At 42.9% G+C, this 14401-nt stretch overlaps 1 protein-coding gene across 2 annotated transcripts in view; it reads left to right on the top strand.

Moving 5' to 3' along the window:
• The window catches only part of hlcs (holocarboxylase synthetase (biotin-(proprionyl-CoA-carboxylase (ATP-hydrolysing)) ligase)), a 169058-nt gene that overhangs the window by 21545 nt on the left and 133112 nt on the right, over positions 1–14401 (top strand). For both annotated transcript variants that reach the window (XM_070893833.1, XM_070893832.1), the window contains one exon: positions 13040–14052. In XM_070893833.1, coding sequence (XP_070749934.1) covers positions 13040–14052 — 1013 coding nt within the window. The remainder of the gene's footprint in view (positions 1–13039; positions 14053–14401) is intronic.

Genomic DNA, 14401 nt, shown 5'->3' with positions numbered 1-14401 from the left:
CAACCCCTTCAGTATCATTCGCCAATCTATCCTAGCCAATTCACGCCTCATACCTTCAAAGTTACCCTTCTTTAAGTTCTGGACCATGGTCTCTGAATTAACTGTTTCATTCTCCATCCTAATGCAGAATTCCACCATATTATGGTCACTCTTCCCCAAGGGGCCTCGCACAACGAGATTGCTAATTAATCCTCTCTCATTACACAACACCCAGTCTAAGATGGCCTCCCTCCTAGTTGATTCCTCGACATATTGGTCTAAAAAACCATCCCTTATGTTACTAAGTTTACACAAAATTCTTTTAATTATTGGCATAAATATGTACCGACAAAATAATTTATAGGTGTGGAATTAGGTAATATGAAAGTTTTGTTTTTAGATTTTAGCACTTGTGTTCGTTTTAGTGTTTTGATTTAAAGAGACGGTGCTGAAAGTTGGATCCTAGTTGGATCGCAAATTTGATCTGCTCCTACTCTGTGCAATTCCAAACTCTTAGGGGTGGAGGTAACCCCCAGCAGGAGATGAGAAAATTATATGGGGAACCATTGCATGGTTATTGTTGTGTCTCTCCTGTTCGCCATGCTGTACTTGCATGAACCACTGGGGAGCAGATCTGAGGCACAGGAGCTTAAGTTGTATTTTGGATGTAAAAGAAACAAGGTGATTCTTCCAGAGTGAGCAAATTTCCATATCCAGACTAACAGAGCCCCTTCTAAAATATTACATCTACTGTGCGATTTTTCAAATAAGTTGCCTGTTTCATATCTCAAAGTAAATTACTCTTCTAAATGCTAAGTGAAATACAATATTTACAAAAGCAAACAGTGGCCAGGGATGTGATGTGGCCATGCAGTACTTTTGAACCCTGTGTTAATATCGAGGTAAATGAAGCACACCTAATGGAGAAAACTGAAGGCACCGCCAACCTTTAACATTTATTTGTGGGGTGATTCTGACACCTCAGGAAACAGGATTATGAACTGGTCAGGACACACCAGCTGTTCATGGCCCTTATTTCCAGGGATGTTACATTATTCACTGTCTTTGTCAAATAATTTGCAGAGTTCACGATTGGCTCAAGCATCTGGCAATGACGGCCAGTCCCCCAGTATTTTTTAAAATTTGTTGATGTGGACTTAGCTGGCAAGGCCAGCATTTATTGCCCATCCCTAATTGCCTTTAAGAAGATAATGGTGAGCTGCCTTTTTGAACCGCTGCAGTCCATGTGAAGAAAATACTCTCACAGTGCTGTTAGGGAGGGAGTTCCAGGATTTTGACCCAGCGACTATGAAGGAATGGTGATATACTTCAAAGTCAGGATGGTGTGTGACTTGAAGGTGGTGGTGTTCCCATAGAAACATAAAAAAATTACAAGACAGAAGGAGGCCATTTGGCCCATCGTGTCCAAATCGGTCGAAAAAGAGCTACCCCAGTAGGTTACAGCTCTTTAAGTGCACGTCCAAGTACTTTTTAAATGTGATGAGGGTTTCTGTCTCTACCACCCTTTCAGGCAGTGAGTTCCAGACCCCCACCACTCTCTGGGTGAAAACATTTTTCCTCATCTGCCCTCTAATCCTTCTACCAACTACTTTAAATCTATGTCCCCTGGTTATTGACCCCTCTGCTTAGGAAAATAGATCCATCCTATCCACTCTATCTCGGCCCCTCATAATTTTATACACAATTAAATCTTGCATCCACCTCCTTTGTTCTAAAGAAAACAACCCCAGCCTATCCAATCTTTCCTCATAGCTAAAATGTTCCAGTCCTGGCAATATCCTTGTAAATCTACTCTGCACCCTCTTTAGTGCAATCATATCTTTCCTGCAATGTGGTGATCAGAACTGTACGCAGTACTCCAGCTGTGGCCTAACTAGTGTTGTATACAGTTCTAGCATAACTTCCCTGCTCTTATATACTATGCCTTGGCTAATAAAGGAAAGCATTCCGTATGCCTTTTTAACTACCTTATCAACCTGTCCTGCTACCTTTAAGGATCTATGGACATGCACTCCAAGTTCCCTCTGTTCCTCCACACCTCTCAGTATCTTCCCATTTATTATATATTCCCTTGCCTTGTTGCCCCTCCCCAAATGCATTACCTCACATTTTCACGGATTGAATTCCATTTTCCACTTTTCTGCCCAAGTTCATCGATATCTTCCTGCAGTCGAAAGCTTTCCTCCTCACTGTCAACCACACGGCCAATTTTTGTGTCATCTGCAAATTTCTTTATCATACCCCATACATTTAAGACTAAATCAATTAATATATACTATCTAAAAGCAAGGGACCAAGTACTGAGCCCTGTGGAACCCCATTGGAAACAGCCTTCCAGTCGCAAAAACACCCATCAACCATTACCCTTTGCTTCCTGCTACTGAGCCAATTTTGGATCCAATTTGCCACTCTCCTTTGGATCCCATGGGCTTTTACTTTTTTGATCAGTCTGCCATGTAGGACCTTGTCAACAGCCTTGCTAAAATCCATGTAGACTACATCATACGCACTGACTTATCGACTCTCCTTGTTATCTTCTCAAAAAATTCAATCAAGTTAGTCAGACCCAATCTTCCCTTAACAAATCCATGCTGATTCTTTCTCAATAAAGGTTTATACTGTCCCTCAGAATTGATTCCAATAATTTGCCCACCACCGAAGTTAAACTAACTAGCCTGTAATTACTCGGTTTTATCCCTTCCTCCCTTTTTAAGCAATGGTACAACATTCACAGTTCTCCAATCCTCTGGCACCACTCCTGTAGCCAGGGAGTATAGGAAAATGATGGTCAGAGCCTCCGCAATTTCCTCCCTTGCTTTTAATAGCCTAGCCTATATTTCATCTGGTCCTGGCGATTTATCTACTTTCAAAGATGCTGAACCTCTTAATACTTCCTCTTTTACTATGTTTATCCCATCCAGTATTTCACTCTCTACCTCCTTAACTTCAACATCGGCATCGTCCCCCTCTTTTGTGAAGACAGCCTCAAAGTATTCATTAAGTACCTTATCCACATCCTCCACCTCCATACATAGAATCACCATTTTGGTCCCTAGTAAGCCCTACTCTTTCCTTAGTTATCCTCTTGCTCTTATAAAACATCTTTTGGGTTTTCTTTGATTCTACTTGCCAGTATTTTTTCATGCTCTCTCTTTGCTTTCCTAATTTCCTTCTTAATTTCACCCCTACACTTTCTATACTCTTCTAGGCTTTCTGCAATATTGAGCTCTTAATATCTGATATAAGCTTCCCTTTTTTTCCTGTATCTTACTGTGTATGTACCTTGTCATCCAGGGGGCTCTAAATTTGGCAGCTCTACCCTTGTGGGAACATGTTTACCCTGAACTTTATGTATCTCCTGCTTGAGTGCCTCCCACTGCTCTGACACTATATTACCTTCAAGTGGTTGTTTCCAGTCCACTTTTGCTAAATCACTTCTCAACCTAGTAAAATTGGTCTTCCCCCAATTAAAAACCTTTACTCCTGTTTTATCTTTGTCCTTATCCATAATTATGCTAAAACTAACTGAATTATGATCACTACCACAAAATTGTTCTCCACTGATACTCCTTCCACCTGCCCAGCCTCATTCCCTAAAACAAAATCCAAAATTGCCCCCCCCCCCACCCCCCGCTCTCTTGTTGGGTTTGCTATATATTGCTGAAAAATAGTTCTCCAGAATGCAATTTATGAATTCTGTGTCCTTTATACCTTTTACACTAATAGTATCCTAGTTAATATTAAGGTAATTGAAATTCCCCACCATTACTGCCCTATTATTTTTGCACTTGTCAGAAATTTGCCTATAAAATTTGCTCTTCTGTCACCCTTGGAATGTTTGGGGGACTATAGGACACTCCGAGCAGTGTGATCACCTCTTTTTTGTTCTTTAGTTCAACCCACATAGCCTCATTTGATGATCCTTCTAACATTTCATCCCTTCTCACAGCTGTAATTGTTTCTTGAACCAATATTGCCAGTCCCCTCCTTTTTTAACACCCTCTCTATCTCATCTGAAAACCCTGTAACCAGGAATGTTGAGCTGTCATTCCTGCCCTTTCAGCCATGTCTCAGTAATAGCTATAACATCATACTCCCACATGTTTATCTGTGCCCTTAGCTCATCTGTCTTATTTCCTAGACTCCTTGCACCTGTTGTGCTTGTCCTTCTAGATGGTAAAGGTCGAGGGCTTGGGAGATGTTAGTGAAGAAGCTCTGGTGAGTTGCTGCAGTGCATCTTATCGATGGTACACACTGCAGCCACGGTATGCCAGTGGTGGAGGGAGTAAATGTTTAAGGTGATAGATGGGGTGCCGATCAAGCGCGCTGCTTTGTTCTATATGATATCGAGCTTCTTGAGTGTTGGGCCTGCACTCATCGAGGCAACAATAGAGTATTCCATCATACTCCTGACTTGTGCCTTGTAGATGATGGAAAGGCTTTGGGGAGTCAAGAGATGATACACTCGCTGCAGAAAACCCAGCCTCTGACCTCTTATTGCCACAGTATTTATGTGGCTGGTCCAGTTAAGTTTCTGGTCAATGATGACCCCCAGGATGTTGATGGTGGAGGATTTGGCAATGGTACTGCCGTTGAATATCAAGGGGAGGTGGTTAGGCTCACGCTTGTTGGAGCTAGTCATTGCCTTGCACTTTTGTGGCGCAAAAGTTACTTTCCATTTATCAGCCCAAGCCTGAATGTCGTCCATGTCTTACTGCATGCGGGCATGGACTTCTTCATTATCTGAAGAGTTGCGAGTGGCACTCAATACTGTGCAATAATCAGCGAACATCTCCACTTCTGACCTTATGATGGAGGGAAGGTCATTGCTAAAGCAGCTGAAGATGGTTGGGCCTAGAACACTGCCATGAGGAACTCCTGCAGCGATGTCCTGAGGCTGTGGTAAGAACATAAGAAATAGGAACAGGAGTAAGCCATATGGCCCCCCGAGCCTGCTCCGCCATTCAATAAGATCATGATTGATCTGATCGTGGGCTTAGCTCCACTTCCCTGCCCGATCCCCATAACCCTTTACTCCCTTATTGCTCAAAAATCTGTCTATCTCTGCCTTAAATATATTCAATGACCCACCCTCCACAGTTCTCGGACAGAGAATTCCACAGATTTACAACCCTCTGAGAAGAAATTTCTCCTCATCTCAGTTTTAAATGGGCGACTCCTTATTCTAATACTATGCCCCCAAGTTCTAGATTCCCCTATCAGTGGAAACATCCTTTCTGCATCTACCTTGTTGAGCCCCCTCATTAACTTTTATGTCTTAATAAGATCACACCTCATTTTTCCAAACTCCAATGAGTACAGGCCCAACCAGCTCAACCTTCATAAGTCAACCCCTTTATCTCAGGAATCAGCTGAGTGAACCTTCTCTGAACTGTCTCCAATGCACGTGTATCCTTCCTTAAATAAGGAGACCAAAACTGTACGCAGTGGCCTCACCAATACCCTGTACAGTTGTTGCAGGACTGTTTTTATATTCCATCCCCCTTTCAATAAAGGCCAACATTCCATTTGCCTTCCTGATTACTTGCTGTACCTCCATACTAACTTTTGGTGTTTCATGCACAAGGACCCCCAGGTCCCTCTATACTGCAGCATTTTGTAATTTTTCTCCATTTAAATAATTTTCTTTTTTATTTTTTCTGTCAAAGTGGATAACCTCACACTTTCCCATATTATACTCCATCTGCCAATTTTTTGCCCACTCACTTAGCCTGTCTCTATCCCGTTGCAGATTTTTTGTGTCCTCCTCACAACTTGCCTTCCCACCCATCTTTGTATCATCAGCAAACTTGGCTACATTACACTCGGTCCCTTCATCCAAATCATTAATATAGATTAAAAATAGTTGAGGCCCCAGCACCGATCCCTGTGGCACCCCACTAGTCACAGTTTCCCAACCGGAAAATGACCCAGTTATCCTGACTCTCTGTTTTCTGTTAGTTAGCCAATCCTCTATCTATGCTAATATATTACCCCCAACCTGTAAACTTTTATCTTGTGCAGTAACCTTTTATGTGGCACCTTATTGAATGCCTTCTGGAAATCTAAATACACCACATCCACTGGTTCCTCCTTATCCACCCTGCTCAAAGAACTCCAGTAAATTTGTCAAACATGATTTCCCTTTCATAAAACCATGCTGACTCTGCTTGACTAAATTATGCTTTTCCAAATATCCTGCTACTGCTTTCTTAATAATGGACTCCAGCATTTTCCCAACGACAGATGTTAGGCTAACTGGTCTATAGCTTCCTGCTTTCTTTCTGCCTCCTTTTTTAAATAGGAGTGTTGCATTTGCAGTTTTCCAATCCGCTCCCCAGAATCCAGGGAATTTTGGTAGATTACAACCAATGCATTCATTATCTTTTCAGCCACTTCTCTTAAGACCCTAGGATGTAAGCCATCAGGTCCGGGGACTTGTCCACCTTTAGTCCCATTATTTTACTGAGTACTTCTTCTTTAGTGACAGTGATTGTTTTTAGTTCCTCCCTCCCTCTAGCCCCTTGATTATCCCCTATTGGAATGTTTTTAGTGTCTTCTACCGTGAAGACCGATACAAAATATTTGTTCAAAGTCTCTGCCATTTCCCTGTTCTCCATTATTAATTCCCCAGTCTCATCCTCTAGGGGACCAACATTTACTTTAGCCACTCTCTTCCTTTTTATATACCTGTAGAAACTCTTATTATCTCTTTATATTTCTTGCTTGTTTACTTTCATAATCTATCTTCCCCCTCTATTATTTTTTTTTAGTCGTTCTTTGCTGGTTTTTAAAAGTTTCACAATCCTCTGGCCTTCCACTCGTCTTGGCCACATTGTATGCTCTTGTTTTCAATTTGATACCATCCTTTATTTCCTTAGTTAGCAACTGATGATTATCCCTTATCTTAAAGTCTTTCCTTCTCATTGGAATATATTTTTGTTGAGAGTTATGAAATATCTCCTTAAATGTCTGCCACTGCTCATCAACTGTCCCATACTTTAATCTATTTTCCCAGTCCACTTAAGCCAACTCTGCCCTCATACCTTTGTAGTCTCCTTTATTTAAGCTTAGGACACTGGTTTGAGATCCAACTTTCTCACCGTCCCAAATGAATTTGAAATTCAACCATGCTTTGATCACTCTTTCCTAGAGGATCCTTTACTAGGAGATCATTTATTAATCCTGTCTCATTACACAGTACCAGATCTAAGATAACCTGCTCCCTGGTTAGTTCCACAACGTACTGTTCAAGGAAACTATCCCGGATATACTCTATGATCTCTTCCTCAAGGCTGCATTGGCCAATTTGATCTGTATGAAGATTAAAATCTTCCATGATTATTGCCGTTTCTTTTTTACAAACCTCCATTATTTCTTGATTTCTGCTCCGTCCAACAGTGTAGCTACTGTTAAGGGGCCTATAGACTACCCCCACCAGTGACTTATTCCCCTTATTATTCCTTATCTCCACCCAAACTGATTCTACATCTTGATCTTCTTAGCCAATATCATTTCTCACTACTACCCTGATCTCATTCTTTATTAACAGAGCTACCCCACCTTTTCCTTTCTGTCTATCCTTCTGAATTGTCAAATACCCCTAAATATTTAGTTCCCAGCCTTGGTCACCTTGTAACCAATCTCTGTAATGGCTATCAGATCATACCCATTTGTGTCTATTTGTGCCATCAACTCATCTGTTTTGTTACAAATGCTGTGTGCATTCAGATAAAGAGCTTTTAATTTTTTTTTACCTCCTTTCCCAGCTTTGACCCCACTTTTTGATGCACTCTTATGTTTATACATTCTGTCCCTGTCACGCTCTGGTTATCATTTTTCCCCAGTGCTACCCTGCTCTATTGCCTTCTCCTTGCTCTTTGACTTTTTAAATTTCCTCTCACCTGAACCCCCCCACCCCCACCACTAATTAGTTTAAAGCCCTCTCCACAGCCCTAGTTATTATATTCGCCAGGACACTCGTCCCAGCACGGTTCAAGTGAAGCCCGCCCCATCGGAACAGCTCCCCCTTACCCCAGTATTGGTGCCAGTGCCCCATGAACCAATACTCATTTCTCCCACACCAGTCTTTGAGCCATGTGTTTAACTCTCTGATCTTATTTACCTTATGAAAATTTGCTCGTGGCTCAGGGAGCAAAGCAGAAATTATTACCTTTGTGGTTCTGCTTTTTAATGCTGCACATACTCCCTCAGCAGAACCTCTTCTTTGTTCTATCTATATCGTTGGCACCCATGTGGACCATGACAACTGGATCTTCCCCCTTTCCAGCCCTGAGGAGATGTCCTTAACCCTGGCACTGGGCAGGTAACACAGCCTTCGCGACTCGCGTTCTTGGCTGCAGTGAAACATATCTATCCTCCTAATGATACTGTCCCCTACCACTACAATGTTTCTTTTTACTCCCCCCACTTGAATGGCTCCCTGTACTACGGTGCTGTGGTCAGTTTCCTCATCCTTCCTGCAGTCCCTGCTCTTGTCCTCGCAGGGAGTAAGAACCTTGAACCTGTTGGACCAGAGCAAGGGCCGAGGCTCCTCTATCACTACCATTTGGGTCCCCATACCTCCCTCCCTTGCAGTCACATCCTCCTGTCCCTGATCACGGACCAAATTTGAATGAATTAATCTAAGGGGTGTGACTGCATCCTGGAACACAGCATCCAGGTAACTCTCCCCCTCCCTGATGTGTCGTAGTGTCTGCAGCTCGGACTCCAGCTCATCAACGCTGCAGACACTTACTGCAGATATGGTCGCCGTGGGCCTCAATGGGGTCAACCAGCTTTCACATGCAACAGCAGAAACATATCGCCTGCCCTGCCATCACTAATGTATTTAATTAATTAAGTTTTAAAGTTTTGTTTTTAATCTCAACTCTTAATTTAAACCAATGCCCCAGAAAAGAGAGAAAAACTGACCAACTAATCACTTCCTTTCTTTCCTGTGATGTCACACTTTGATTCTTATCTTCCCAGGTCCGTTGGTGCTGTTTGGGCTGGCTCTTTTAAGGTCTGCCGCTGGGCTGCTCCCCTCGCACTGCTTGGTGGTGTGCTGCTTGGGTCAGGTCTCGCGCTGCTTTAAGGTCTGCCGCTGGGCTGCTCCTCTCGCGCTGCTTGGTGATGATTGACCTCCAACCACCACAACCATCTTCCTTTGTGCTCGGTATGACTCTAGCCAGTGGAGAGTTCCCCCCTGATTCCCATTGACTTCAGTTTTACTAGTGCTCCTTGATGCCACACTTGGTGAAATGCTGCTCACCTCACTTCTGGAATTCAGCTCTTTTGTCCATGTTTGGACCAAGGCTGTAATGAGAACTAGAGCCGAGTTCCTGGCAGAACCCAAACTGAGCATTGGTGAGCAGGTTACTGGTGAGTAAGTGCTGCTTGATAGCACTGTCGACGACACCTTCCATCACTTTTCTGATGATTGAAAGTAGACTGATGGGCCGGTAATTGGCTGCATTGGATTTGTCCTGCTTTTTGTGGACAGGACATACCTGGGCAGTTTTCCACATTGTTGGATAGATGCCAGAGTTTTAGCTGTACTGGAACAGCTTGGCTAGTTCTGGAGCACAAGTCTGCAGTACGACAGCTGGGATGTTGTCGGGGCCCATAGCCTTTGCTGTATCCAGTGCATTAAGCTGTTTCTTGAGACAAGTGGAGGGAATTGAATTCACTCAAGCATCTGGCAATGGCGGCCAGTCCCCCAGTATGTGTCAGTGCTGTTGGAACCTGACCCTGAGGCTGGAGGTTTCACGGCCATTGCCACGTCTGTATAAAGGGTAAGAGGACTGAGAGACTCACCAAGCCCAATGAACACTGGAATGGCACCAACTGCTCTTCTTATGCTGATTCTTAAGAGTTGGTGAGCAAAGTGGATGTTGGCAGGAATCTGGAAGTGGGTTAGCTGTCCATTTGGGGGCAGACCAAACGCACGCAGCCTTTGAAATAAAGTAAATGAGTTGACGGCACAAATCATTACAAATGGGTATGATTTGGTGGCCATTACAGAAACGTGGTTGCAGGGTGGCCAAGACTGGAAATTAAACATAGATGGGTATCTGACAATTTGGAAGGATAGACAAGAAGGGAAAGGAGGTGGGGTAGCTCTGTTAATAAAGGATGATATCAGGGCAGTTGTGAGAGATGATATTGGCTCTAATGAACAAAATGTTGAATCATTGTGGGTGGAGATTAGATAGTAAGGGGAAAAAGTCATTGGTGGGCGTAGTTTATAGGCCCCCAAAAAATAACTTCACGGTGGGGCGGACAATAATCAAGGGAATAATAGAGGCATGTGAAAAAGGAACGGCAGTAATCATGAGGGATTTTAACCTACATATCGATTGGTCAAATCAAATTACACGGGGTAGCCTGGAGGAGGAATTCATAGAATGCATACGGGATTGTTTCTTAGAACAGAATGTTACAGAACCCACAAGGGAGCAAGCTATCTTAGATCTATCTGGTCCTGTGTAATGAGACAGGAATAATAAACGATCTCCGAGTAAAAGATCCTCTCGGAATGAGTGATCACAGTATGGTTGAATTTGTAATACAGATTGAGGGTGAGGAAGTAGTGTCTCAAACGAGCGTAATATGCTTAAACAAAGGGGACTACAGAGTTAGCTAAAGTAGACTGGGAACGCAGACTAAACGGTGGCACAATTGAGGAACAGTGGAGGACTTTTAAGGAGCTCTTTCATAGTGCTCAACAAAAATATATTCTAGTGAAAAAAAAAGGCGGTAAGAGAAGGGATAACCAGCCGTGGATAACCAAGGAAATAAAGGAGAGTATCAAATTAAAAACCAATGCGTATAAGATGGCCAAGATTAGTGGGAAACTAGAAGATTGGGAAAATTTTAAACGACAGCAAAGAATGACTAAGAAAGCAATAAAGAAAGGAAAGATAGATTACGAAAGTAAACTTGCGCAAAACATAAAAACAGATAGTAAAAGCTTTTACCGATATATAAAACAGAAGAGAGTGACTAAAGTAAATGTTGGTCCCTTAGAAGATGAGAAGGGGGATTTAATAATGGGAAATGTGGAAATGGCTGCGACCTTAAATAATTATTTTGCTTCGGTCTTCACAGTGGAAGACACAAAAACCATGCCAAAAATTGCTGGTCATGGGAATGTGGGAAGGGAGGAGGACCTTGAGACAATCACTATCAGTAGGGAGGTAGTGCTGGACAGGCTAATGGGACTCAAGGTAGACAAGTCCCCTGGTCCTGATGAAATGCATCCCAGGGTATTAAAAGAGATGGCGGAAGTTATAGCAGATGCATTCGTTATAATCTACCAAAATTCTCTGGACTCTGGGGAGGTACCAGCGGATTGGAAAGCAGCTAATGTAACGCCTCTGTTTAAAAAAGGGGGCAGACAAAAGGCAGGTAACATCTGTAGTGGGGAAAATGCTTGAAGCTATCATTAAGGAAGAAATAGCGGGACATCTAGATAGGAATAGTGCAATCAAGCAGACGCAACATGGATTCATGATGGGGGAAATCATGTTTAACTAACTTACTGGAATTCTTTGAGTATATAACGAGCATAGTGGATAGAGGTGTACAGATGGATGTGTATTTAGATTTCCAAAAGGCATTCAATAAGGTGCCACACAAAAGGTTATTGCAGAAGATAAAGGTACGCGGAGTCAGAGGAAATATATTAGCATGGATCGAGAATTGGCTGGCTAACAGAAAGCAGAGAGTTGGGATAAATGGGTCTTTTTCGGGTTGGAAATCGGTGGTTAGTGGTGTGCTACAGGGATCGGTGCTGGGACCACAACTGTTTACAATATACATCGATGACCTGGAAGAGGGGACAGAGTGTAGTGTAACAAAATTTGCAGATGACACAAAGATTAGTGGGAAAGCGGGTTGTGTAGAGGACACAGAGAGGCTGCAAAGAGATTTAGATAGGTTAAGCGAATGGGCTAAGGTTTGGCAGATGGAATACAATGTCGGAAAATGTGAGGTCATCCACCTTGGGGGAAAAAAAACAGTAAAAGGGAATATTATTTGAATGAGGAGAAATTACAACATGCTGCGGTGCAGAGGGACCTGGGGGTCCTTGTGCATGAATCCCAAAAAGTTAATTTGCAGGTGCAGCAGGTAATCAGGAAGGCGAATGGAATGTTGGCCTTCATTGCGAGAGGGATGGAGTACAAAAGCAGGGAGGTCCTGCTGCAACTGTACAGGGTATTGGTGAGGCCGCACCTGGAGTACTGCATGCAGTTTTGGTCACCTTACTTAAGGAAGGATATACTAGCCTTGGAGGGGGTACAGAGACGATTCACTTGGCTGATTCCGGAGATGAGGGGGTTACTTTATGATGATAGATTGAGTAGACTGGGTCTTTACTCGTTGGAGTTCAGAAGGATGAGGGGTGATCTTAAAGAAACAGTTAAAATAATGAAAGGGTTAGACAAGATAAAGGCAGAGAGGTTGTTTCCACTGGTCGGGGAGACTAGAACTAGGGGGCACAGCCTCAAAATATAGGGGAACCAATTTAAAACCGAGTTGAGAAGGAATTTCTTCTCCAAGAGGGTTGTGAATCTGTGGAATTCTCTGCCCAATGAGGCTAGCTCATTGAATGTATTCAAATCACAGATAAATAGATTTTTAACCAATAAGGGAATTAAGGGTTATGGGGAGCGGGCGGGTAAGTGGAGCTGAGTCCACGGCCAGATCAGCCATGATCTTTTTGAATGGCGGAGCAGGCTCGAGGGGCTAGATGGCCTACTCCTGTTCCTAATTCTTATGTTCTTATGTTCTCCAGGCATGACCTACAGATTTGTAAGATAACATTGAGAATGTTTTTCTTTATTTACAAGGTAATTGTGTCAACCAGATTAAAATCTCTTAATTTCTATTTAATCTTTGTCACTACTGCTGGAAAATGCTTGGGAGGATCCCTGTCCAATTATTTGTTATTAGTTACGGTTTACACTTAGGAACACATAATACTGTACCCGCTCACTTTTGCTAATTTCAAGTATTAATGCATTTCTTTCAGCTCTGCAGCTTGGTGAATCAGTTCAAATGAAATTGCTGGAACCAAGTGCTGTCTTTGAAAAAGAGAGGATGGAGATGGGAGCTCTCCAGGACCTGGATATTGCAGTAGAGACCTGTCCTAAAGATACTTTAATCAAACCAGCGACTGAGCCAAATGTGGGGTCATATGGTGATAGCTATGGTATAGTTGGTTCTGCTGAGAAAGCTCGACAACCAGAAATGGATGAAATCATGGGGGTTCATAGTAAAGAGTCTCAGGCAGCCCAAGAAGAGTGGGAACTTGAGGAGCATCATGGCCATTGCCTTCACCTTGCCAGTTGCTCTGAGTGTTTGGAGTTGGAAAACAGCACCATTGAATCAGTCAAATATGCCTCAGCAGAAAACCTGCAAGATCTCCCTGACGACTATTGTGGAAGCTCTGATGAAACAGTGGTTGAAGAGGACAATTTAACGCCAAACACATGGCAAAGTAACAAGAGTGTGAAGCCTCCCAATGTGTTGATATACGTTGGATCCGATCACAGTCGGTACTTGATTAAGTTTCAACAGATAAAATCTGTTCTGATGGACTGCCTTGACAACGACTGCTACACGATCTATCCTCTTCTAGAAGAACAGGTTCTGAAGGTCCCTTGGGTTGATAACTCTTTGTTGCTTGTTGTGGCCTGTGACGAGCCAGTGTCTGAACAAATTCACGTACGGTTCATGACTTACCTAGCCAAAGGTGGGAAGATCTTGGGACTCTGCACATCATTTTCTTTTGGGGAGATCAAATTATCTCACAAAAATGATTTGAAGGAAAATATTCACAGATTCTGCTTTACTAAATCCGACAGCACAGACATAACCCTCCACGCTTTTATCAGCGGCAAAACATTCCTAAGAGAGGCTAATAGTGCAGAGGAAGCCACGGAAGGTCTTGAACTGTGGGGGAGCTTGGCTAATCCTGAAAAGGACATGGTAATCGTACGTTTACCCTATGGAGAAAATGGAGGAGAAGCTGTTCTCTGCCAGGTACAATGATTAAAATTGGGATTTTATATTTAAGAAATTTCCTTCCCTTTCTTAGATTAACTTTATTTATATTCTCTCTCTTTCCTCGTTCCTTCCCATAAGACTTAGCATGGGAGTGATAGCCCATCCTTTTAAATAAATAAATCCCTTTAATTCTCACCTTTTTCTGACAAGTTTGTCAACCTTCCGTTGGTGAGGCCGCACCTGGAGTACTGCGTGCAGCTTTGGTCACCTTACTTAAGGAAGGATATACTGGCTTTGGAGGGGGTACAGAGACGATTCACTAGGCTGATTCCGGAGATGAGGGGGTTACCTTATGATGATAGATTGAGTAGACTGGGTCTTTACT

Source organism: Pristiophorus japonicus, chromosome 11 (assembly GCF_044704955.1).
Source record: "Pristiophorus japonicus isolate sPriJap1 chromosome 11, sPriJap1.hap1, whole genome shotgun sequence".
Classification (NCBI taxonomy): domain Eukaryota; kingdom Metazoa; phylum Chordata; class Chondrichthyes; family Pristiophoridae; genus Pristiophorus; species Pristiophorus japonicus.
Note: the sequence above shows the minus strand (reverse complement) of the source record. Positions and strands in the feature narration are given on the sequence as shown.